Source organism: Perognathus longimembris, chromosome 4 (genome assembly GCF_023159225.1).
Source record: "Perognathus longimembris pacificus isolate PPM17 chromosome 4, ASM2315922v1, whole genome shotgun sequence".
Lineage (NCBI taxonomy): Eukaryota > Metazoa > Chordata > Mammalia > Rodentia > Heteromyidae > Perognathus > Perognathus longimembris.
Window position 1 is genome coordinate 68,975,516 of NC_063164.1, and position 24,219 is coordinate 68,999,734.

Consider the following 24,219-nt stretch of genomic DNA (forward strand, 5'->3'; position numbering starts at 1 on the left):
GACAGTGCTCAGGCCCTGAGTCCAAGGCCCAGGACAGGCAAAAAAAAAAAAAAAATTATGGTAGCTGGGCGTCAGTGGCTCACATCTGTAATCCTAGTGACTCAGGAGGATGAAATATGAGGACTAAGGATTGAAGCCAGCCAGGGAAGTTCCTGAGACTCTTATCTCCAATTAATTACAACAAGCCAGAAGTAGAGCTGTGGCTCAAGTGGTAGAGTGCTAGCCTTGAGCACAAAGCTTAGGAACAATGCCTAAAAGCCCAAAAAGCCCCAGGAATAACCACACCCACACCCACACACACACCCAAAATTACTGTAGCAAGTATTGTGGTACACAAGTTTTACATCAATATGAGCTTCATAATGAGACTCTCAAAAAACAAAAACTTTTGGTTGTACATGCTTATAATACTAGCACTTGAACAAATAAGGAAGGAGAAACCAATCAGAAGTCAGTCTATGCTATATACAAATGTATAGGTATATTATATAAACATATATAGCAAGACTTGATATTGAAAAATTTAATTTACAACATAGAAATAAAATGAATCTCATCCAGTGGGGCATTGTTTCACAACAGAAACAATACAAAGCTTCAGGTCAAGGTATAACTTTACCTTTCATCTGCTACACCACATTCCAAAAGATTATTGTTGAAAAATAACTGAATTAAGAACAAAGCTGGAGTTCCCTGAAAAAAGGAAAAAATAATCTTCTCAATTACAAAGAATAATGAATGTACTTGTTTTCTACAAACAGTCATGTAAGAAATATGGAGATTTTTAACATGAAAACTTTAACTTAGTAATGCTGGGTATGGTAGTCCCACTATCATCACAGTACCCTGAAGGCTTAAAGCCAGGTTGAGAAACAGTGATACCTTAACTCCAAGAACAAATAAAATACTAAATACAAACATCAATCAGTATTTCTAGTCTATTTTATCTATGTATCAAGGAATGTGTGATTCCAGACATAAAGAGCATTGACCTAAAACTCCCTGGACTCATAATACCTACATCATGCAAATAAGCATGTTTCACATTAAGCTAATGTTCCTAATCTTACAAAAAATTTAACAATTAACAGTAATAAATAGAAAACTTTAGTGAAGGGGCTGGGAATATGGCCTAGTGGCAAGAGTGCTTGCCTCATATACATGAAGCCTTTGGTTCGATTCCTCAGCACCATATATATAGGAAGGGCCAGAAGGGGCGCTGTGGCTCAAGTTGGCAGAGTGCTAGCCTTGAGTAAAAAGAAGCCAGGGACAGTGCTCAGGCTCTGAGTTCAAGCCCCAGGATTGGCAAAAAAAAAAAAAAAAAAAAAAAAAAACCAACAACAACAACTTTAGTCAATAACTTAATCCAGAAAAAAACATTTCCTCCTATTGATAGCACCATATTTTATTATTCACATTAAGCTACTACTTTTTGTGCTATTTTTAACAGCATATTTCAAACACAGTAATTGTAGAACTTAAAAATCTACCACTTTTAATAAAGCAAATAAAAACTAAGGAACTTCTGCAGTGGTTATCAATCTGACCATATCATTACATTTAAGATACTTGCATTAAGAATATCCATATTAGCAACCTGATATGCAGGTGAACCTAATACTTTCTGAGGAAGTTCTTTAATTGTAATTTCCATGAGGACCTAAGAAAGAGAAAAGTTTTATAGTAATCAGTCATATAGTCATCTACTTAGCAAAAGTCCACTATTGCTAAATATTTTTATAACAGCAAATTTTTACAAGTAGTCATCATTTATTAGTGTAAATACACATTTATTTCCCTGCATCTGGATTTGTTTTAAAAGTCCATTAACATAAACAAAAATTTTTGCATCAACATATAGATGCTCTCATATGAATGTACATAATTTGTCTATTCAACCATTTTTCAAAAAAATGGGTGTTAAAGGTATTTCTATTTTGTATGCTGCTAAAAGAAATTCTGTATATACTCAATGGTATCAGGAACAAGATGCAAACTAGAGGCTGGGACGAAAATTGCTAAAGAAAGATGAATGAGCCTACACCAAACTGTTTTCAATTAGATTGCTGTACTTAATGTAAAATCTAACTCTACTTGTATTATTGCACTATGCAAACTGACATATTAGTGAAAATGTTTTTACATGTTATAACACATTAATAGCATTTATTTGTGTCTGGCCCTTAGTCCTTTACATGTCTCAACTCAAACATTAACCACTGCTGTATTGATTCCTTACAATGAATCAAAGTGAAAAGTACAAATCAATTGCTCAAATTCTTTTAACTGGATAAAAGCAACTCACTTCATCTGCTCTAGATCCTTTGCTATTAATATTAAGCACAATATACTTCCTAGTACATTTGTCATTCCAAACTTTACTGATTTCATAATGTATTTATGAGAAGCTATTTCTTAATCTCTATACATATTTACAAAATGCATTTAATATTGAAGAAATTATCTTAAATAATATACAGCTGGAAGCTGATGGCTCACTCCTATAATCATAATTACTCAGGAGTATCTGAGATCTGAAGATTGGGTTTGAGGCCAACCCAGGCAAAAAAGTCAATTCAATTAACCACCAACAAGTTGGAAGTAGAGCTGTGGCTCGTGTGAGAGTGTACTAACCTTGAGCAAAAACACTCAAGGACAGCACCTAAGCCCTGAGTTCAAGATCCAGAAATAGCACAAAAGAAAAATCTGTAGGGGTAATGAAGTGATTGTATTTATTATACAACTATGTTAACTAACTCTTTGTATGAGAAGTCTGCCCCAATCCTAATCTTTCCAAAACATGATCTTTAAAATCAATTTTTGGGTATACTTACTAATGTTTTTGATGCAGGAAATACTTCTGACTTAACTATGCTTTCCAAAGACTTTAGTATTAGGGTTAAAACTTCAGAACCTGGCCTCTCTTTTTTGTTACCTGTCAAAAAGCAAAGGGAAGGGCATGGTTCTAAACATTCTTATAAGTAAAATGAAAATTTTCCTTCTAAACATATTTTATGCTTATTGACTTAAATTAAGTGTAAAATCACTATAAACATTTTAACTGTTATTATTTTTTTTTTGGTACTGGGGATCGAATCCAGGACGTTGCACTTGCTAAGCAAGTGTTTTGCAACTGAGCTACATCCCAGCCCTATTCTTTTTTTTTTTTTTAACTGTATTTTTCCCCCTTTCTTTTTTGGTACTGGGGATCAAACCCAGGATGAAAAAATTTAAAGTATATATGAAATTTAGAGAATTCAATTTCAGGGCTGGAAATGTGGCTTAGTGGTACAGTACTTGCCTAGCATGTATGAAGCCCTGTGTTTGATTCCTCAGTACCACATACACAGAAAAGCTGAAAGTGGTGCTGCGGCTCAAATGGTCGAGTGCTAGCTGTGAGCAAAAGCAGCTCAGAAATGGTGCCCAGGCCCTGAGCTCAAGCCCCAAGACTGGGAAAAAAAAAAAAAGAATTCAATTTCAGTGTAACAATCCTTACCTGACTCAATCACAGACTTCACCAAGGTAATTAGCTCTTTCCAGATAGCATTGACCATTGCGTCTATCAAACAAAAAAAATAAACACTTTCAACAAAGCTCCTTTCTCCCTTATGTCAGTAACCAACAGCAATATCTAGCTAATCTGAATATAATTTCATTATATACACCCAGGCATTCATGAAAAGACCACTTGACATTTTTTTGTTGGTTGTGGGGCTTGACCTCTGGGAGCCATCCCTGAGCTCTTCAGCTCAAGGCTTGACCTCTACCACTTGAACCACAGCGCCAGTTCTGGGTTTCTAGTGGTTAACTTTTAAATTTTTTTTAAATTTTAAATATTCTTAATATTTTTTCTATGGCTAATTGGGGATAAAAACCTCATGGACTTTCCTGCCCAGGCTGGTTTTTAACCAAATCCTCAGATCTAAGCCTCCTGAGTACCTAGGATTACAGCCAACAGTGCCTGGTGGACCACTTCATTTGTTTGAAAACATCAATTTTGTTTTCTATAACAGGACTATAACATGCTAACACTGGGATGTAAAACAAAGGAATAAGTTCTGGTACATAATCTAGCCAGTAGATTTCACTGTAAAAATTACATGCAATTCCCCCCCCCCCCCCAATATCTGTATTTTCTGTACTGAATACCAATCACTTTTAAGAAAAGGAAAAATCAATGACTTAAAAGGCTATCTAACAACCAATCTAATGGGGGAAAGTATGATTCATTCATCAACTAGGTTAAAAAGAAAAAAAAAAATCAGCCAAACTGATCACTCAGAACTGTAATCCTAACTACGCAGGAAGCTGAGATTTTACATATCATGGTTCAAAGGCAGCCCAAGATAACTGCTAAAAATGCCAGAGGTAGAACTGTGGCTCAAGTGGTAGAGCACTAGCCTTGAGGGAAAAAAAAGCACAGGAGTAACACCTGGGTCCTAAGTAATCTCAGATTCCCAAGTGCTACTATTACAAAATATACCAGTTATTCAAATTTTGATGCATTGTTTATGTATTTTATAATTATGTATTTGTATGGCTCCAGCCATACAGACTAGACAAGAATCATAGCATCACCATTTATCATAAATACATTGCTGGACTGACATAAATGTTGACATAAATACATGGACTGACACAAAATGTTGCTTCAAGGGTTAAAATAAGTCAATATAAAGATTTTTGGTACTATATAAATATTGCTCTACCTTCTAAAATAATTTTGAATATTAAAAAAATTCTCTGAATTCTTACCTGAAGCATCTTTCCCAACTGCAACAAAGCTATCATGAACAGCAGTGATGAGGATATGTGCATGTTTGGAAAAAAAAGAAGGGCTGCTGATTAACGGATGTTCAAGTGGTTCTAAAAGGGAGAAAACATAAAAAGATACATAAAACAAAAAAAAATGTGTGAAGTACATTTATCAACTTACAAAATTTTACATGTCCAGAATAGCTACTTATTATTTAAAAGATTTGTACTTATACAGAATTACAATTGGGCTGTGGAGAAAATAAAGTTTCATCAAAAGTGAGCTAATCTGAGTTATTATAGTAAATTATTTTAAAAACACTTAAATACCTAAGTTCAATACAAGTTTCTGTTGCTTAGCAAAACTCAAGACTTCTGGACCCAACAAAAAGTGAAGCAACATTTCTAGTCCCAAAAGTTGAATAGAAGATATTGGGGCCATTCCACTTGAATTTGAACTTGAGCTTGAGCGCGGGGTTATAGAACCTCCATATGGGGAAGCACCTTTAAAAATGAAAAACAAAGTTATACAAGATTTACCCAAATGCATCTATTTTATTTCTCTTCAATAAAATTTGCCTTCCAAAATGGCTGCATGCCGATGGCTGGCCCATGTAATTCACCAGGACAAGATCTGAGGAGAAAGCTAGGGACAACTCCCCGGCGCAAAGTTCAAGCCTCAGGACCAGCACACAAACACACAAAATAATAAACACAATTCTAATTGTATAGGCTATTAATTCCTATGTTCAAATTATCAATCGATAGATTTTGTGTTTGTGTGACATGGGACAAGCGCGACAAGCGCGGGGTGGGGGACACAGATGGGACAAAACAACCTACACATATAATCCCAGCACTCCATATAGACTGAGGCAAGAGAAACTGTGAACTTGAATTGAGCCTGACTTACATAGGAAGATCATACCTTTCCCTTATTGTTCCTCCCAAAGGCATTCATATAAAAAAAGCAAGGAGATCTATCTCTTACCTTTGTGTACAGGAGTCATAGGAGTTAAATTTGGAGAAGTGGGTAAGCGAGATGAGCTGCTTCGAGGTGAAGCACTATTATCAATGATTGTACTCTGAATCAGGGGCACACAAACCTATTATGGCAAGAAAAAAAGGGACAAAATGTCTGCTCTGCTTATAATCTTTATCTCCTGTTTCTAAAGTCTTCTAGAATATATAAATTTCTGAACACCCCTAATTAAGCAGAAACTTGAAAACTTCTCATGAGAGGTTAATCTAAAACAGTCTAAATAGAGACACAGTCAAAATATAATATTGTAGGCTGGGCACCGATGGGTCATGCCTATAATCCTAGCTACTCTGGAGGCTGAGATTTGAGGATTGCCGTTTGAAGCCAGCAAAGGGCAAGAAAGGCCATGAGACTCATGTCCAATTAACCACCAGAAAACTGGAAGTGGAGCTGTGGCTTAAAGTGGCAGAGCCCTAATCTTGAGTCAAAGAAGCTCAGGGACAGTGTCCATATCCAGAGTTCAAGACCCAGGTTTTTAAAAAAACAAAAACCCAAGCAATATTTTTGGGGGCAGTACTGACATTTTACCTCAGTGCCTTACCCATGGTAGGCAGGTGCTCTATTGTTGATGAATGTCACAGCCCAACATTTATAAAATTATCCCATTAGTAGCCATATCTAGATACTAATTCCAATTAAAATTCTAGACAACTAGATAAGATCAGCGTATTAGTACCTTAAAATGCCAGAACTTGAAGAATTTATGACTCCAATTACACATCTTTATTTTCAATTTTACCAAGCTTGTTGAAAGCAGATAAAATACAAAGCTTTTTCAAAACCCTGGGCTCTACTTCATGTCATTAGAGAATATTCTCCAAAGAAAAATCCAAGCTCTGAGCTTTAAAAAAAAAAAAGCTATTAGCTGGGTGCTGGTGGTGCATACCAGTGCTAGCTACTCAGTAGTCTGAGTAACGATTGCGGTTTAAAGCCAGCTCAAGCAGCAAAGTCTATGAGACTCATATCTCCAATTAACCACCAAAAAGCAAGAAGTGGAGCTGTGACTCAAGTAGTAGAGCACTAGCCTGGAGCAAAAATAGCTCAGAAACAGCATCCAAGCTCCAAAAAAAGAAAGAAAACAGCTCCTTTGGCTCTCTTCGAGTCTGTGGTCTATTTACACTTAGCAAATGTAACACAAAAGACATTATTTCAGAATTAAAGAAACAATGAACATCTATCTTACCTGTTCAAAATTAGCAGGGAGATATGGTCCAAGTCTCATCACTAAGTACCACCAGACTTCTAGTTTTGTTAATGCTAGAGCTTCTGTTTTCACATGGATGGAACTCAAAGGCTGCATTAACAACTTGAGTCTTTTTGCACTACAAAGTATATCTTAAAAAAAATAAGCAGACATGTAAAAAGTCATAAATTAACACTTAAATTTTTACCATAGTAAGAAAATAGGTTTTAAAAAATCATCAGATTGTTCTTCTCAAACTTTTAATTTTGACAGATGGACCAATAATCTCAATGAAACTGGTAATATTTGTTAGATGATTAACCTATAAAAATCATGATTTTCCAACCAGGTGACAGCAATGTCTGTGTTATTTCTTGTTAAAAATGGAGTAATGCTGATTTCTAGTGGCTTGAAACCAAGGGTGCTAACAAAACTTCCCCTAAGAAATAAAGAACAATATGTCAAAAAGGGCTATCATTTTTTTAATTCAACTAGTAATGCATCCTATCAAATAGTACTGCTGAGGCCTGATGTCTGAGTGCCACCATGCTTAGAGGCTTAAAGGCTCCTTTTTAGGTAGCTTAGTTACTAGTAAGTTACTTTTGCTTTTCTTTCTTTCCTACTTGCTCTAAGTCTGCAACGGAAGCATATGAAAGATGATAAAATAGGACAAGCATCTGATTTCTCAATGGCTTCCTGTATCCATATTTCAGTCATGAAATTCAGCTCTAGACTTAACTTGAACACAGATTTTATCTTTTCGTTATTTCACATTTCTACAAGCAACTATATATAATTCTAACCGTTTTAACCTTCAAAATATTACCTCATAGTGCATGGTTAATGCAGATTAACCATTCCATTTTTTAAGAAGGCAATGTTTTATTTCCAATTAACAACTACAGCTAGGACTGGGAATGTAGACTGGGTTCAATTCCTCAGTAACACATAAACGGGAAAGGCTAGACGTGGTGCTGTAGTTTAAGGGGTAGAGTGCTAGCCTTGAGCAAAAGAAGCACAGGGACAGTTCCAGGCCCCAAGTTCAAGCCCCAGGACTAGCTAAATAAATAAGCAAGCAAGCTACAGCTGGGCATGGTGGCTCACACCTATAATCTCAGCACGAGGTAGTTGGTGGCCAGGCAGGACTACAGTTAGTTCAAGACCTGCCTGAGATAGAAAAATAATGTCTGAAAAACTCATGATCTAAAAAGGCACTTGTGCCCCACAACATATCTTCTTAATGTTAATATTCTTAGTAAAATAATACTATCAGTAATCATTTTTAAATTAAAGTAAAAACAGGGAATATGATTAGTAACAATCTTTGGTAGGGAAAAATGGATGAAATCAACATTAAATATATACAGTGATGATTAAAGGTAAGATTAGGGGCTGGGAATACGGCCTAATGGCAAGACTGCTTGCCTCATACACATGAAGGCCTGGGTTCAATTCCTCAATACCACACATATAGAAAAGGCCAGATGTGGCCCTGTGGCTCAAATGGCAGAGTGCTAGCCTTAAGCAAAAAGAAGCCAGGGACAGTGCTCAAGCCCTTAGTCTAAGCCCCAGGACTGGAAAAAAAAATAATAAATAAGATTAGCTTCATTTGTTATTAAATATTCATAATGCACTATTTTTAGGCTAAATATTATTGAGTCTGTTAAAATAAATACACTCAACAGTGGGAAGTACAGTTAACGTAAGGCCAAAAGAATCATTGCCTTGTATGAATATTAGCCTAGTACAAGGCACCTATTCAGAGATATTGAAGAAATAAAGGTCCTAAACTATTGATATTTTTATTTTACAGGTATTATTTCACATCTTCTATTAGCTTTATGTTCTCCGGTATACTACTTCGCTTTTCTAAAATAGTTACAGTACATCTCAGATCTATTGTGTTTGTAAGATATGCAATAAGAGGACTGGGAATGTAGCTTAGTGCTTGCACAGTATGCACGAAGCCCTGGGTTTGATCCCTCAGCACCGCATAAACAGAAAAGGCCAGAAGTGACAGTATGGTTCAGGAGGTAGAGTGTTAGTCTTGAGCAAAAAGAAGCCAAGGACAGTGGCTCAGGCCTGAAGTCCAAGCGCAAGAACTGGCCAAAAAAAAAAAAAAAAAGAGATTAAGTAAGTGTTCAACTCAGTGCTATTAAGGAAAGTCACAAATGGTATTTTTCCCACTTTTTGAAATAAAAACTTTTTGGGGGAAAGGGGAGTTGTAGTGGAGATTAAGCATGGCCTCACTTTTTGCTAGGGAAGGGCCTAGAAAAAAACAAATACTAGTAATTTTCAATGAAGTCTCTTTAAAAATCTATTACAAGCACTGGTGGCTCAGGCCTATAATCCTACTTAGGAGGCTGAGACCTAAAGATTGTAGTTTGAAACCAGCCCAAGAAGGAAAATCTGTGAGAATTTTAACTCCAATTAAGTACCAAAAAACTAGAAATAGCACTGTGGCTCAAAGTGGTGCAATGTTAGCCTTGAGCAAAAGAGCTCAGCAACAGTGCCCATGCCCTGAGTTCAAGCCCCAGGGTAGACCAAAACAACAAAAAACAAGAGTGTGAAGTCCTGAGTTCAAGCCCCAGTACTGGTACAAATAAAATTCTATTTTTAGACAGTGTTTGCTTAACAAAAGCTAATAAAGTTATGTTTCAGTCTAAACTCCAATGAATCAGTAAAGCTTCATTCAATGTTTAACTTTGCCTAATAGCAAAATAAATGAACAAAAAGTTACATGCCTGGATTTAAAGAAAAATTATCTATTAAGCTCTTCCAAGCAATAAAAGCAATTTTTTTAACCATGGGGGTTCCACTACGAAATCCCAGTTCTTCCAGCTGTAACAAAGAATTGATGAAACTCCCACTTCGATGCAGGGTCTAAACAAAGAGAGAGAAAAAAAATTAAAGTTACTTTTCTGCTTGAAACAAAATATAGGCACCATCTTCATTAGTTTATCTTCACTTAATATATGCTCTTAGGAATTCATAATGTCACAAATGAGGCAAAAGATGAATTTCCTACAAAAGATAAGCTTGTTACAAAAGATACACAAAGTCTTAGGAATTTGAATTAAGACAATATTATGGCTAGATGTGATGACGTAATCAGCACTTTGGAGGTCAAGGCAGGAGGATCTTGGAGATTCTCTCAAAAAAGAAAATTCCTAAGCAGTACTGGGATTTGAACTCAGGGTCCTACATTTTCTATGTAAACATTCTACCATTTGAACCAGTCTAAAAAGAGTCTCACTTTATAGATAGGCTTGATCTCTGGGCCCCACACTTGCTAGGCAGTCTACCACTAGGGCCAATCTGCTAGCTAGTTCCTTGTGCTATTTTCAAGAAAAAGTCTAGTTCACTTTATAGCCAGTGTGGCTTCCTTGCATACTGGGGATTACAGCCACATGCCACCTCAACTATTGGTCAAGATTAAGTCTAGAGGGGCTGGGGATATGGCCTAGTGGCAAAAGAGCTTGCCTTGTATACATGAGGCCCTGGGTTCGATTCCCCAGCACCACATATACAGAAAATGGCCAGAAGTGGCGCTGTGGCTCAAATGGCAGAGTGCTAGCCTTGAGCAAAAGGAAGCCAGGGACAGTGCTCAGGCCCTGAGCCCAAGGCCCAGGACTGGCCAAAAAAAAAAAATTTTAAGTCTAGAATCGATTTTGCCTTTGTTGACCTTGAACTGCCACTACTCAATTTCTGCCTCTCAACTAGCTAGAATTACAGGCGTGAGGTACCACACTCTACTAAAAACTATTGAGGTATACATACATATTCAAAGCTTAAGGTCATAAAACAAAAAAGTCTACAGAGAAAATATGGAAGGTAAGATAAATTCCAAGTTCTATCAACTTAAACCAAAGAAATAGATACAGGTTGAGTATGTGTTTTCTTTCACCTGTAAAGAGAATTTTATAGAATATTTTCACCACTACTTATGTTTTTGTTTTGTTGTTTTCTTTTTTGGCCAGTCCTGGGGCTTGGACTCTGGGCCTGAGCACTGTCCCTGGCTTCTTTTTTGCTCAAGGCTAGCACTCTGCCACTTGAGCCACAGCGCCACTTCTGGCCATTTTCTGTATATGTGGTGCTGGGGAATCGAACCCAGGGCCTCATGTATATGAGGCAGGCACTCTTGCCACTAGGCCATATCCCCAGCCCCACTACTTATGTTTTGACCGAGACTCAACACGAAGTCAGAGAATTCTTCCGTCAAGGGAGAGAACAAATTTTAGATCCTGAGCCTGTACTGGTAGCTCATGCCTGTCTATAATAACTACTCAGGAGACTGAGATCCAGGAGAAGGAAATTTTAGGCCATCTAGACAGAGAAGTCCACTAGACTCCATGCCCAAAATAACCAGCAAAAAGAGAGCTGGAGGTCAGTGAGGCTCAAGTGACAGCATCAGCCAAGCAAATGCACGAGGCCAGAATTCAACCTGGTACTGGCAAAAGAAAATATAAAAGCACGAGGTAGTTGGTGGCCAGGCAGGACTACAGTTAGTTCAAGACCTGCCTGGGATAGAAAAATAATGTCTGAAAAACTCATGATCTAAAATGGCACTTGTGTCCCACAACATACCTTCTTAATGTTAATATTCTTAGTAAAATAATACTATCAGTAATCATTTTTAAATTATAGTGAAAACAGGGACTATGATTAGTAACAATCTTTGGAAGGGGAAAATGGATGAAATCAACACTAAATATATACAGTGATGATTAAAGGTAAGATTAGGGGCTAAAGGATTTTCAGGCAAGATGTTCAACCTGTATCTATATGAAAAAACCATACCAAAAAAAGAAAAAGACTAAGAAAAAGTAAAGAGATGCTAAATTGTAAAATTAACAAAACCTTTGAGATGACTGAAACAAGCATGAAAATTAGCTGAAATACCTTTCATAAATGATAAAGAAAGTGAGATATTAGGTAACTTCAACTATTTCCAAATACTGTATATGACTAAAATGGAAATAATGTCTAGCAAAAAAGATAATAAAGTATAAATGACAAGAAAACAATATATCCAGAGAAAAGAACTACAGTCCTACAAAGCAATAAAGCACATGTAAATTTCTTGTTTTTTTTTTTTTTAATTTTAGAGACAGGGTTTTGCTATGCAATCCAAGCTAGCCTGAACTTGCAATTCACCTGCTTTGCTTCCCCAGTGCTGAGATTACAAATGTTCCATCACCATGTTTGGCTAATTATATATAATTTAAAATGACAACAAAAGGGCTTAGAATATCAGAATCCTTAAGCAATCTACTGGAGCTAGTATAGTAACTACAAAGAACAAATCACTCATAAGCATAGATGCAAGTTATGAACAATCTGAGTAGCATATTAGCAAAGCAATTTAATTTACCTAGCACCTAAAAAAATTAAATATGTGGATCACTTAATGATAGGAAATTTGTTGTCATGCAAAGTCAAGAGTGTACTTACACAAACTTAGATGCAATAGCCTTCCATACACCTAGTCTACATGGTGTATATATGGTATAGCTTATTGCCCCTAGGGCCAAGGTGAACAAAACACAAGATTAAGTCAATCACAAGAGAAGATGAAGTAACCAGTACATATGATAAAAATGAGATGAATTTACCTCTGACTTAACACAGAATACTACTTTACAGTAATGTTTTTATACTTGAGTACACTGTAAAACACAATATACATTAAGCAGTTAAATGTCGCTTATTATCAAGTACTATGTATATACAAAATTGCATTGCTATACTTTTATATGACTGGCAGTGCAGTTTGCTAACAGGATCACCATCAATACTTGAGTAATTCAATTTCAAGAAGATGCTACACACATCAAGGTCCTAGATTCAAAACCAGCAGCATGCATGAATAAATAAATAAATAATGCAGGAGTTCTGGAGATAATGGTATAAAGTCCATTGAGACTCTTATCTCCAATAACAAGCAAAAAAGCCAGAAATGTGTGGCTCAAGTAGTGGTAGAATACAAAAAAAGCTAAACAAGCACAAAGCCCTAATAAGCAAGTATGGGGGTGGGGGGGAAGGTAGTTCACGCCTGTAATTCTAGCAACTCAGAAGACTTTGAGGACTGACATTCAAAGCCATCCTAGGCAGAAAAGTTCATGAGATTCTTCATTTCCAATTAGCTACCAAAAATATAGAGTTGTGTTTTGAGTGAAAAAAACAAGGGGGGGGAGCCAAGAGCAGCAAACAAGCCCTTAGTTCAAGACCAGCACCAAAACCAAAAAATTACAATGGCATCACCAAGCCAATTATAATGCTACTAACAGCACTTTCTACCTCTACTGAACTTTTTTATGGGACCACTGCACTATGTCTGGCCTGTCAATGTTTGAAACATCATTATGTGGTGAATTATGGAGTTATTCTAACCAAAGAAGTTAACAATTTATGTGATGAAAACTACAAAGGATTGTTAAAATAAGCTTAAGACCTAAAAAATTTAAAACATATATATTCAATAGCAAGATTATCCAAAGCAATCCAGCGATTCCAGGCAATCTCTATCAAGACTCCAACAACTAGCTAGGTGACAGTGGCTCCTGACTGTAATCCTATTTACTCAGGAGCAATTCAAAGCTAGCCTCAGCAGGCGTCCAAGGAGACCAATCTTCAATTAACTACCAAAAAACTGTAAATAGAACTGTGGTTCAAGTAGGTAGGGCACCAGACTTGATTGCAAAAGCTAAGGGACAGTGCCCAGGCCAAGTTCAAGTACCAATACAGGCACAAAAACTCCAACAACCTTTTTCAGACAAAATAACAGTAATGACGGAACAGGCCAAAACAAAGGGAATAGAGCTCAGAAAAAAAAATTTCCTGCATACACATTCAAATACTTTGGGCAAGGGTCTAGGACTATATTGAATTGAAAAGCCTTTTCAACAAATGGTGCTAAGGCTGGTAAGCTCATGCCTGTATCCTAGCTACTCAGTAGGCTAGAATCTAAGGGCCTCGGTTTTAAGCCAGCCAGGACAGAAATGTTTGAGACTCTCATTTCCAATTAACAAAAAGCTGGAAGTAGAAATGTGGGTCAAGTGGCAGAGCATTACCCCTAAGTAAAAAAGCTAAGGAAAAATGCAAGGCCCTGATACCAGTAAACACACACACACACACACACACACACACACTTAAACAGAATGAAGCTAGATAATTACCTTACCAAAAATTAGTTCAAAATATTTTAAAGATGAAAATTAAAACTCTTTTTGTGTGTGGTATTGGGCTTGAATTGAACTCAGGGCCTGGGAGGTGTCCCTGAGCTTGCTTTATTTTCTTTGCTTAACGGTAGCATTCTACCACTTGAACCACAGCTCCACTTCCAGTAAGTCTCAAGGTACTTCCTTCCCAGGCAGGCTGGCTGGCTTCCACTGTGATCCTCATATCTTAGCCTCCTGAGTAGCTAGGACTATGGCTGAGTAGCTAGGACTATGGACAGGAACTATCACAACTAAAAGTATATTTATATACTTCACAAAACTGTGGACACAGTATAGCTTAATGATAGAACACATGCTTAATCCTTAACTCCAACTCCCAAAGTCTGTACAAATCAATAAAGCGAAGCCCTAATGGCTCACAGGTATAATCCTAGCTATTCAGGAGGCTGAGACCTGGATCATACGTCAAAGCCAGCTGTGAGATTCCTTTTCCAATTAGTCAGGCAAGGATGCCAGCTTGGAGGTGTGACTTAATGTGCAGAGCACTAACTATGAGCAAGAAAGCCCACAGAGAGGCCCTGAATGCAAGCTCCAGTACCAGCAGCTCACCACCCCCCCCCCCAAAAAAAACAACAATCAAGCAGGGAGCTGGTGGCTCATTCCTATAATCCTACTCAGGAGGCTGAGATCTGAGGGTCCCACCCTGAAGCCAGCCCAGGGAGAAGAGTCTGAGACTCTAATTGACCAGCAAACACAAAGAAGTGAATTGTGCCTCACGCACCAACCTTAAAAAAACTAAGGGAAGATCATCCTGGCCCTGAATTCCAAACCCCAGTACTAAAAGAAAAAGCTACAAAGCAAAAAGTGTTTGTAACACACATAAGTGAAAAGATTAACATACAGACTATATTAAGGACCACAATGAAAACAAGCCAATTCAAAATTGGGTAAAACAATTTGCTAGGTCACATTGTGTTTTAAAGCTTGAGATAGCGTTTATGCCTATACAGTAGGATGAGGATTGTATTTTCAAGCTAGCTGGGCCGGAAAAGAGCAAGAAAAGTCTGTGAGACTCCAATTAATATGTAATCTCCAAGTAATAACCCCCACCCCACTCCTCAAACAAGTTGGGAGTTGAGTGTGTGAACAAGCTTGAGTAGAAAAGCTAAGGGACAGAGCCCAGACCCTGGGGGGTGGGGAGGGGGCGGGGAATACTGATGCCAAGACCTATTAATGCCATACAATCTTTTTTTTTCCCATGTGCTAACTTGTTTAAGTAGTTGAAAGGTAATCAGATATATTTTCTGACAATATACATACCAAAAAGAAAAGAAAAAAAAATTAATGAATGAAGAACTTGAATGAAACATTTCACTGGATAACACAAAAGGTCAGACCACATGAAAATATTAACATTAGAAAAGCAAACCAAAACCGAGGTTGAACTTCACATCAATTAGAATGACTATTTCTAAATAAATGGCAAGAGAAGTCAGGACTTTAGTGCATTATGGGCATAAACATAAAATAGTAATGCTGCTATAGCTCATTTAGTGAAGCACCAAACATTATGACCCCGTAATTCTATTAAGCACATATCCAAAAACCTAAAGACAAAGACTCCAAAAACACATTTCTAAGCCTATGTTTAGTCACATTATTCACAATAGCAAAAAGAAAGCCCAATGTCCATCCAGATGAATAAAATAAAATCCAGTACAGTATTATTTTCAGTCCCTGGGAGCTTTATTTAGTATATGCTCTTAGATGGATCTCAACAATATTATATACATAAAAAGCTACACATGAAGGGCCAATGTCATGATTCCCCTTACATAAGGAAATAAGCAGATTCATACAGGAAGTACAACAGATGTTTAATGGTGGGGAGAATGGGAGTTACTGCTTGGAAGGGGTAGAAATGTCCAGCCTGTGGACCTCATCATTTGGTACATAGTGAGAGAGGCTGCATCTTTTTTTTTCTTTTTTTTTTTTTTTGGGGGGGGGGGGGCGCCAGTCCTGTGGCTTGGACTCAGGGCCTGGGCACTGTCCCTGGATTCATTTGCTCAAGGCTAGCTAGCACTCTACCGCTTGAGCCACAGGCCTTTTCTGTTTATGTGGTGCTGAGGAACTGAACCCATGGCTTCATGGGCGGTAGGCAAGTACTCTACCACACTAAGCTCCCAGCCCCTAGAGATTACTTCTTATAAGACTTCCTGCAGCCATCTGCCCATTATTGATTGATCATTCAGTATGGCCTGTGAATGGAGTTATAAGATATCCAAATGGCCCTTGGCAGAGAAAGTTCCCTTCCCCTTGGAGATGGGAGAAAATGTTTTGGGTACACATAGAAACGATGTTTACACAATATATTTAATATCATTATATTTAATACCACTGAATTGTTCAAATGGTTAAAATAAACTAAAAGAAGCCAGGCACCAGTGGCTAACATCTGTAATCCTGGCTATTCATGAGGGTGAGATCTGAGGATCTGGTTCAAAGCCATCCTGGAAGGGACAGTCTGTGAGATTCTCATCTCCAATTAACCACCAGAAAACCCAAAGTGGCACTGAGGCTCAAAGTAGTAGAGCACTAGTCTTGAGCTGAAGAGCTCAGGGACAGTGCCCAAGCCCAGAGAATCCCAGGGCCAGAGTTCAAACCCCACAACTGACAAAAACAAGAGCGCCCTCCCTCAAAACTGGCCCAGTTAACACTTGTTTTTTCACTATTCACTGTATGTTCTATCAAATGACCTCAAAACACTGAATTTGCAAACACTGGCCATCAATTCTATACAAAATACTATTGGGTTTCTTTGATCTCTTGCCAACTGTTCTACAATAGACAACCTTGTTTCGTGGTTCTCTAAAGACACTGTATTAAATACATATCTACCACTGATCTAAAAGCCAGCAGCATACTATAAATCCTGTCAGAAAAAAGCTTAAACACTCATTCGGCACAGGCAAATTATAGCCTTCTTGTGCTTAAGAACACTAGCTAGGGCTGAGAATGTGGCTCAGTAGTAGAGTCCTGCCTAGCATGCATGAAGCCCTGGGTTCAATTCCTCAGTACCACATAAACAGAAAGGACAGAAGTGGTGCTGTGGGTCAAATGGTAGAGTACTAACTGCAAAAGCAGCTCAGGGACAGTGCAGTGTCCAGGGCCTGAATTCAAGCCCCAGGACTGACCCCCCCCCCCCCCAAACAAAACCCCAGAACATTAGCTAGACAACACACAGCCACCGATACTTGAACTTTTAATGGTTAAGTGACTAAAAATAACCACAATAGCACCTGAAATTAGAGACTAGGAAACAAACCTGTTTAAGGTATGAAAGTGAAATATAACCTTGCTGGCGCCTTAAGCTGAGACAATACACTTCTGAGTGACTCAAAATTTTTTGCCACTGTCTGTCTACAAATGACATAAAAGCAACACAAAGACTAATGTGAGAATGACAAACATGTCAGTAGCTAAAATTAGTAAGGCAAAAATAATGGAGATAACCCAAAGAAGATTAAAGCATAAAATTGTCCAACCCTGGGAAAGAGAAACAGGCTCCTTGGGGGGATGCTAGTGAAGAGGGGTAGATTATCAAAGATAACAAAGAATGAATTTGGTTGAAGTAGATTGCCAGCATGTATGAAAACAGACAAGGAAACCTATTAAAAATGGAAAACGAGAAGAATAAGGGAGAATTATGGAGGGGATGAAATTGATTGGAATACATTGTCTACATGGTCAAAAACCCATCTGTACAACTAATGAATGCTAATTAAAAATACAAACTATACAATAACTATGTCACTTACCTTTCCAAGAAGTTTGACAAACAGAGGCCATAATTTTAATACATAGGTCTCATTTTTGTTGATAAATAGTTTTTGGAGTTCTGAGATCAATTTCTGTAAACAAAGTAAGATGTTTACTAAATATCTTGGAAAGGATAATACTGCCCAATATGGAAGTCTAAATCAATTCCCCCAAACTCATTCTCTGCCAAACGACCTTACCCCAACTTAAACAAGGAGGGTGCTAGTGGCTCACATCTATAATCCTAACCTAATCTTAGCTAATATTTAGTACACTGAGATCTGGAGGGTTAGTTCAAAGCCAGCTCAGACAGAAAAGCCCATGAGATTCCATCTCCAATTACTAGCAAAATGACTGGACAGGTTGGTCAAGTAGTAACACTCCAGCCATGAGCAAGAAAGCTTCAGTGAGAGCATAAGGACCTGAGTTCAAGTGCCAGTACCAGCACAAAATAATAATTTTACAGCAAGTAAGAAATACCTAGACTGGACTAGTAATTTTAATGTGCTCATTTTGTATTTCTGACCATAAAGCCATTCATCAATATAGACTTTGCTGTAGGGAAAAAACTTTTCCAAACACCAACTCAGTCAGTCCTTTTGCAATGATTTTCTCACCAAGAATCAATTTACCCTCAGGACTTTAAGTCACTAAGAGCACCTCCCACTTGCTAGGCACATCTTTAAGCCCAGATGACCTAATTTTTACCTTGCTTGTGCACCTCACTCTTCCTTCTGATGGCACAATATATCTCAAGAGAAGATTTTTCCTGACAAAGGTCCATTTGGCTATTTCTAACATTCTTGGGCCTAGATATTTGGCTCACACCCAAAATCCTACTCAGGAGACTGAAATCTGAAGATCACAGCTTGAAGCCAGCTCAGGCGGGAAAGTCAGTTGGACTCTTATCTAATCACTACCAAGCTGGAAGTGGAGCTGTGGCTCAAGTGGTAGAGTGCTAGCCTTGAGCAAAAACTTAGGGATGGTATCCAGGCCCTGTACATTCACGTATACAAAAACCTCTTAGATTTATTAAACTTGAAGTTCTCCCTGTGGTTGTTTCCCTTCAGACCAAACCAAGTGACTCCATTCATGGGCTTCACAGGATCTGTGGGCCAGATGATCCCCACCCCTGCTCTACCCTATCTGTGTTGTACTTCATAGTGGTCTTCACATATATACCTTATTTCTTTACTTATACTAGAAAGGGAGCCCACAACCTTTGGTTGCCTACTACAATCAGTGCCTAGAACAATTCACTTCATGTAACAAGCTAAAGAAAAACCTGTTAAAAGAGCAAAGCCCAGTACACCTAAGACCTGAAGCAATGTAACTAGGAAACTGTTCCAACTAGATGATCTTATCTATTGTTATTATTCAACCCAAACAGCATTAAATGAGTTACAAGTCTTTTTCAGAAATATAACCCTTTTATATCTACCATATACTAGAGATGTAATAAACTACAGTAAAAATGAACTAAAAGAAAGAATCCATTTATACTAAAGCAATTCTTTATTTTTGTAGTCCTGGGGTTTAAACCCAGGACACATAACCTATACTATGCACATGTTTAATCAACCAATGATCTATATCCCCACTCCAAATCTTCATTTTAATTCAAAGCTAAACTCCTCTATTGAAGTCAATTGCTTCAGTGAGCTGATAGTCAATTTGAAACTTACTGCATACCTAATGCAGCGTTCTGATAATCCTTACATAAGGCAGTACTTACAGTAGTCATAAGCTGCTCTGTAATAGATGCTATTTCTTGTTGTTTCTGAAGCAACAGTGGCATTCCCATCTCCAAAGCAGTGGCTCCCCGTAAATGGATCCTCTGTGCTGAATGAACCAATAATGGGATGACCAATTTTGCCCATCTCACTGATTCTTCTCCCATTTGAACTGGTGCTTGTTCTATTAGCCTAAGATAGAGAATTCAGTCACTAAATTAGCTTGATCTAATTTTCAAAATTTAAACCAATAAACAACAGAAAAATGCACAATATGCCCTACTGTTTTGAGTATAGCTGCATATTGTTGTGGGAGTTTTTTTTTTTGGGGGGGGGGGTCAGTTGTGGGGCTTGAACTTAGGGCCTAGGAACTGTCGCTCAAGGTTAGCACTCTACTACTCTGAGCCACAGCTCCATTGCCAGCTTTTTTATTTGAGTGGTTAATTGGAGATTAGCTTTGAACCTTGATCCTCAGATCTCAGCTTCCTGAGTAACTAGGAATACAGGTGTGAGCCACCAGTGCCCAATGAAATCCAACATTGTTATGGCACAGAAACACACACAAAATAATCTTTACATCAATCATAGCATTGAAACACCAAGTAAAGCAAATAGCTTATTAGCTTTAAAAAATGAATGGATGCATGTAAAGGAAAAAAAATAAGAACAAGTTTGTGCTGTTATGCCTATGAAAGACCAGAAAGGGATAAGAAAAAGGTGTTTCTCTGCTCCCAGCTAGCACTAGCCAACTTATGAGTCTTCATTATTTTTTGATACCAGAACTGAATTATTAGCAGGAATTAATTTTAACTTTTAAAACTACAATGTTAGCAGAAAGGAAACTCAGACTTGAAAGACAAACTCAGCAAAAATAAACTATTAACTTAGGGATACCTACTTCCATCTTTCTTAGTTTTTTGGGTTTTCTTTTTAATTTTCTTTTGGTGTATGTACCTCACAATCTCACTTAGCTTTCTTCCTCATGTTTGACACAATACCCAAGCCATACCTCCAGTCCATTTTTTTGGGGGGGGGCCAGTTCTGGGTTTGAACTCTGGGCCTGGGCACTGTGTGCTTTTGCTTAAGGGTACCACACTTACCACTTGAGCCACCATGCCACTTCCAGCTTTCTGTGATTAACTGGATGAGTCTTATACATTTCCAGCCTGGGGTAGCTTCCAACCAGGATCCTTAGATCTCAGCCTCCTGAGTAGCTAGGATTACAGGCATGAGCCACTGGCACCTAGCCTCAGTCCACTACTTTGCTAATTGGAGACTCACCTTTTATGCATAGCCTGGTCTCCAATCATGATCTTATTATAGGTCTCAGCCTTCTGAAGAACTTAAGATTAGAGGTGAAAACCACCAATGCCCAGCCATCTTTAGGTTAGACACCACATTCTTTTACTGTTTACCTTATAAGTAAACCATAAAAAACAGCTGGGTGTGGTAGCTCAGGGATGTTAATCATAGCATTTGGGAGGCTGAAGCAAGAAGGACCCCAAGTTCAGCAGCTTAAGCTACAGAGACTATATCATAAATAAACAAGTCCCAGCTACTAATGCAAGAGGATCATCCATTCAGGCCATTTAAGAATACTTCATCTAAAAAATAATGCAAAGCTCTATTGGCACACCAATAATCCTAACTACTCAATAAGTTAAGATCTGAGGATCATGGTTCAAAGCTGGCCTCAGCAGGAATGTTCAATTAACTATCTAAACTACTCAAGTAGTAGAATATACTCAGGAACAGTACCTAGGTGCTGAGTTCAAACCCAAGGACCAGCACAAAAAAGTAAGTCAAACCAGTGTCGGTGGCTCACAATTATACTCCTAGCTACTCAGGAGGCTGAGATCTGAGGATCCAGGTTCAAAGCCAGCCCGGCAGGAATCTCCAAAAGACTTTTGGCCAGTCCTGGGGCATGAACTCAGGACTTGGGAACTGTCCCTGAGCTTCTTTCCCTAAGGCTAGCACTCTACCACTAGAGCCACAACACCACTTCCAGCATTTTCTGTTCATGTGGTACTAAAGAATTGAATCCAAGGCTTCATGCATGCAAGGTAAGCACTCTACCACTAAGCCATATTCCCAACCCTACATGAGATTCTTATCGATAATAAACTATTCAAAAAAGCCTAAAGTGGCGCTCTGGCTCAAGTGGTAGAGTACTCTTCTTGACCACACAGGCAAAGAGTTCAAGTCCCAGGACCAGCAAAAAAAAAGAATGAATGAAAAAAAAAGAGAAAAAAAAACACATGTACATCGTCCTGGGTTCTAACTGCAGTATCATGCAAAGAAACAATAATTATCATCATCATCCCAAAACCCGGTCCTTAAACTCTAAACTTACACAATCTAAATTTCATTGCATCTGAATACATACCTTATAATAACATTTAATGCTTCATAAACAATAACAGCAGAATGCTGCTCTCCTTTATTAAGTAGTATTTCTAATGTGTCAATTATACCAGATACCTAGAAGACAGCGAAATACAAATCAAATATCAAGAAATTCTGAACTGGCATGTAACATACTAAACACATAAAAATTATACTCACCAATTGGCTAATAACCTCAGTGGAAATCGTCTGTTTGGATAATATCCAAAGTGCCCTGGTACACATATTTTTTTCTGAATTCTTAATAACATCATTCACTCTTAAAAGCAGTTCCTTAGTATTTTCCTCTAAAATGAAAACATTTTCATTTTAGTGATGCAGAAGTTTACAATCTTTAAAATCTTAAAACTAGAGGGGAAAGTGGGAGAAAAAAGAAGGGGTAACAAGTTTGACAAGAAAATGTAACTGTAACCCCTCTGTACACCAGCTTGACCGTAAAATTAAGTTTTAGAAAGACACTTTATACAACTTAAATAAGTACAAGATAATTTTTGACAGGATTTCATGACTCCTATATCTCTGCTCCAAATGACAAACTACTTGAGGATACTCATACTTCTATATATAAAATGGAACAACTAGCCAGGCACAAGTGGCTTATGCTTATAAATAATCCTGGCTACCCAGGATGCTGAAATCTGAGGATCATAGTTCGAAGCCAGCCAAGGGAGGAAAGTTCAGACTCTTTATCTCCAATTAACTACCCAAAAAGCCAGAAGTGGAGCTATGGCTCAAGTGGTAGAGCACTAGCACTGAACAAAAAAAAGCTCAGGGACACTATCCAGATGAGTTCAAGGTGCAAGACTGGCACAAAATATAAGGCAGGTACATCCAGCTACTCAGGAGGCTTGGATCTGATGACTGTGCTTGGAAGCCAGCCTGGGTAACAAAAACCAAGTCCACAATTCTCTTGCCTCCAACTAGACAACAAAAAGGTCAGTAGAGATAGGGCTCAAATGTTAGAGCTCTAGCCTTGAGCAAAAAAAGTTTAGGGACAGCACTAGAGTTCAGAACTGGCATGTGCGCGCAAACATAGGCACGAACACACACACAAGAATACAGGTGTGAAGCACACCTGTAATCCCAACACAGGAGGCTGCGGCAAGTTGTCTTTGAGTCTAGCCTGAGATACATAGTGAGACCCTAAGAGGAGAGGGAGAACAGCAAAAAAAAAACCAGCAACAACTCTCTGATACCCTTCATTAACCATTCCTGAGGTCTTCTCTAAAGATCACCTCCATGCTTTTATCGTGGCAACAGCTGAACATTACTTGATACAGGAAAACATCAGGTCCTGCACTTTTATTACTACTTCTGGTCCCAAATTATCCCATATTTACCATTATTGTGAGAACTTTTCAGTTCAGCATGTTCCCTAGCACATATGCCTGAATAATCAATAAATTAGTATTCACTGACAACAGCTATGTTCTGTTAAAACAGAAAAAAGTTGTTTATTTTTCATTACAGCCACATTTTATTTTGGACTGGCGATCAAACACATTAAGCATGTTCTATGTATGGTCCCAGCTAGCATGCTTAGATTTTAATCTAAACCTTTTGACGAGTAAATCCTACATCAGGTTTGGTGGAACATGGAACTCAAGCACTTTTAAGATAAAAAGGATCTGAGGCCTGTCTGGTCTATGTACCCAGACACAAAAACAGAAGGGGTAGGGGATCCTAAACTACATGTTATAAAACTAGTTCAGAAATAACAGTACTTTTAGCAGTATATTATTTATATTTTAAAATCACATAATGGTCCTAATAAACTTACCTGGTAACCCAATGGTAATTTTGGGATTATGGAAACAAAACCCCAAGGCCTGAAGAGCAGCACAACTCAGCTCTGAGTTTGGACTAGAAATGTGCTCCTACAAAAACAAAAATTACATTACTTGAGAATTTTTTAGAATAGTCGATTACATACAAAACAAGTTCATTACACTTTGATTAAATCAATAAATCCTAGAGAATAGGTTAAAAAGATAACCAGTGTAAATAGCTTGGCAATGAAAAGATGAGGGAATTATATAAACATCCACTGAAAGAACATTTTATTAAAATATAAAAGGACATCTATATCCAAAGATGAGG

At 37.9% G+C, this 24,219-nt stretch overlaps 1 protein-coding gene across 3 annotated transcripts in view; it reads right to left on the minus strand.

Moving 5' to 3' along the window:
- Window positions 1-24,219, minus strand: part of Rif1 (replication timing regulatory factor 1) — a 62,895-nt gene that overhangs the window by 34,252 nt on the left and 4,424 nt on the right. For 2 of the 3 annotated variants that reach the window (XM_048345485.1, XM_048345483.1), the window contains exons 4-17: window positions 23,900-23,996; window positions 22,279-22,406; window positions 22,100-22,194; window positions 19,716-19,905; window positions 17,980-18,072; window positions 9,725-9,863; window positions 6,981-7,132; window positions 5,747-5,861; window positions 5,086-5,259; window positions 4,756-4,866; window positions 3,497-3,559; window positions 2,835-2,935; window positions 1,574-1,660; window positions 620-693 (exon numbers count right to left, since the gene is read on the minus strand). In XM_048345485.1, coding sequence (XP_048201442.1) covers window positions 620-693; window positions 1,574-1,660; window positions 2,835-2,935; window positions 3,497-3,559; window positions 4,756-4,866; window positions 5,086-5,259; window positions 5,747-5,861; window positions 6,981-7,132; window positions 9,725-9,863; window positions 17,980-18,072; window positions 19,716-19,905; window positions 22,100-22,194; window positions 22,279-22,406; window positions 23,900-23,996 — 1,619 coding nt within the window. The remainder of the gene's footprint in view (window positions 1-619; window positions 694-1,573; window positions 1,661-2,834; window positions 2,936-3,496; window positions 3,560-4,755; window positions 4,867-5,085; window positions 5,260-5,746; window positions 5,862-6,980; window positions 7,133-9,724; window positions 9,864-17,979; window positions 18,073-19,715; window positions 19,906-22,099; window positions 22,195-22,278; window positions 22,407-23,899; window positions 23,997-24,219) is intronic. The other variant, XM_048345484.1, reaches the window with a different exon arrangement.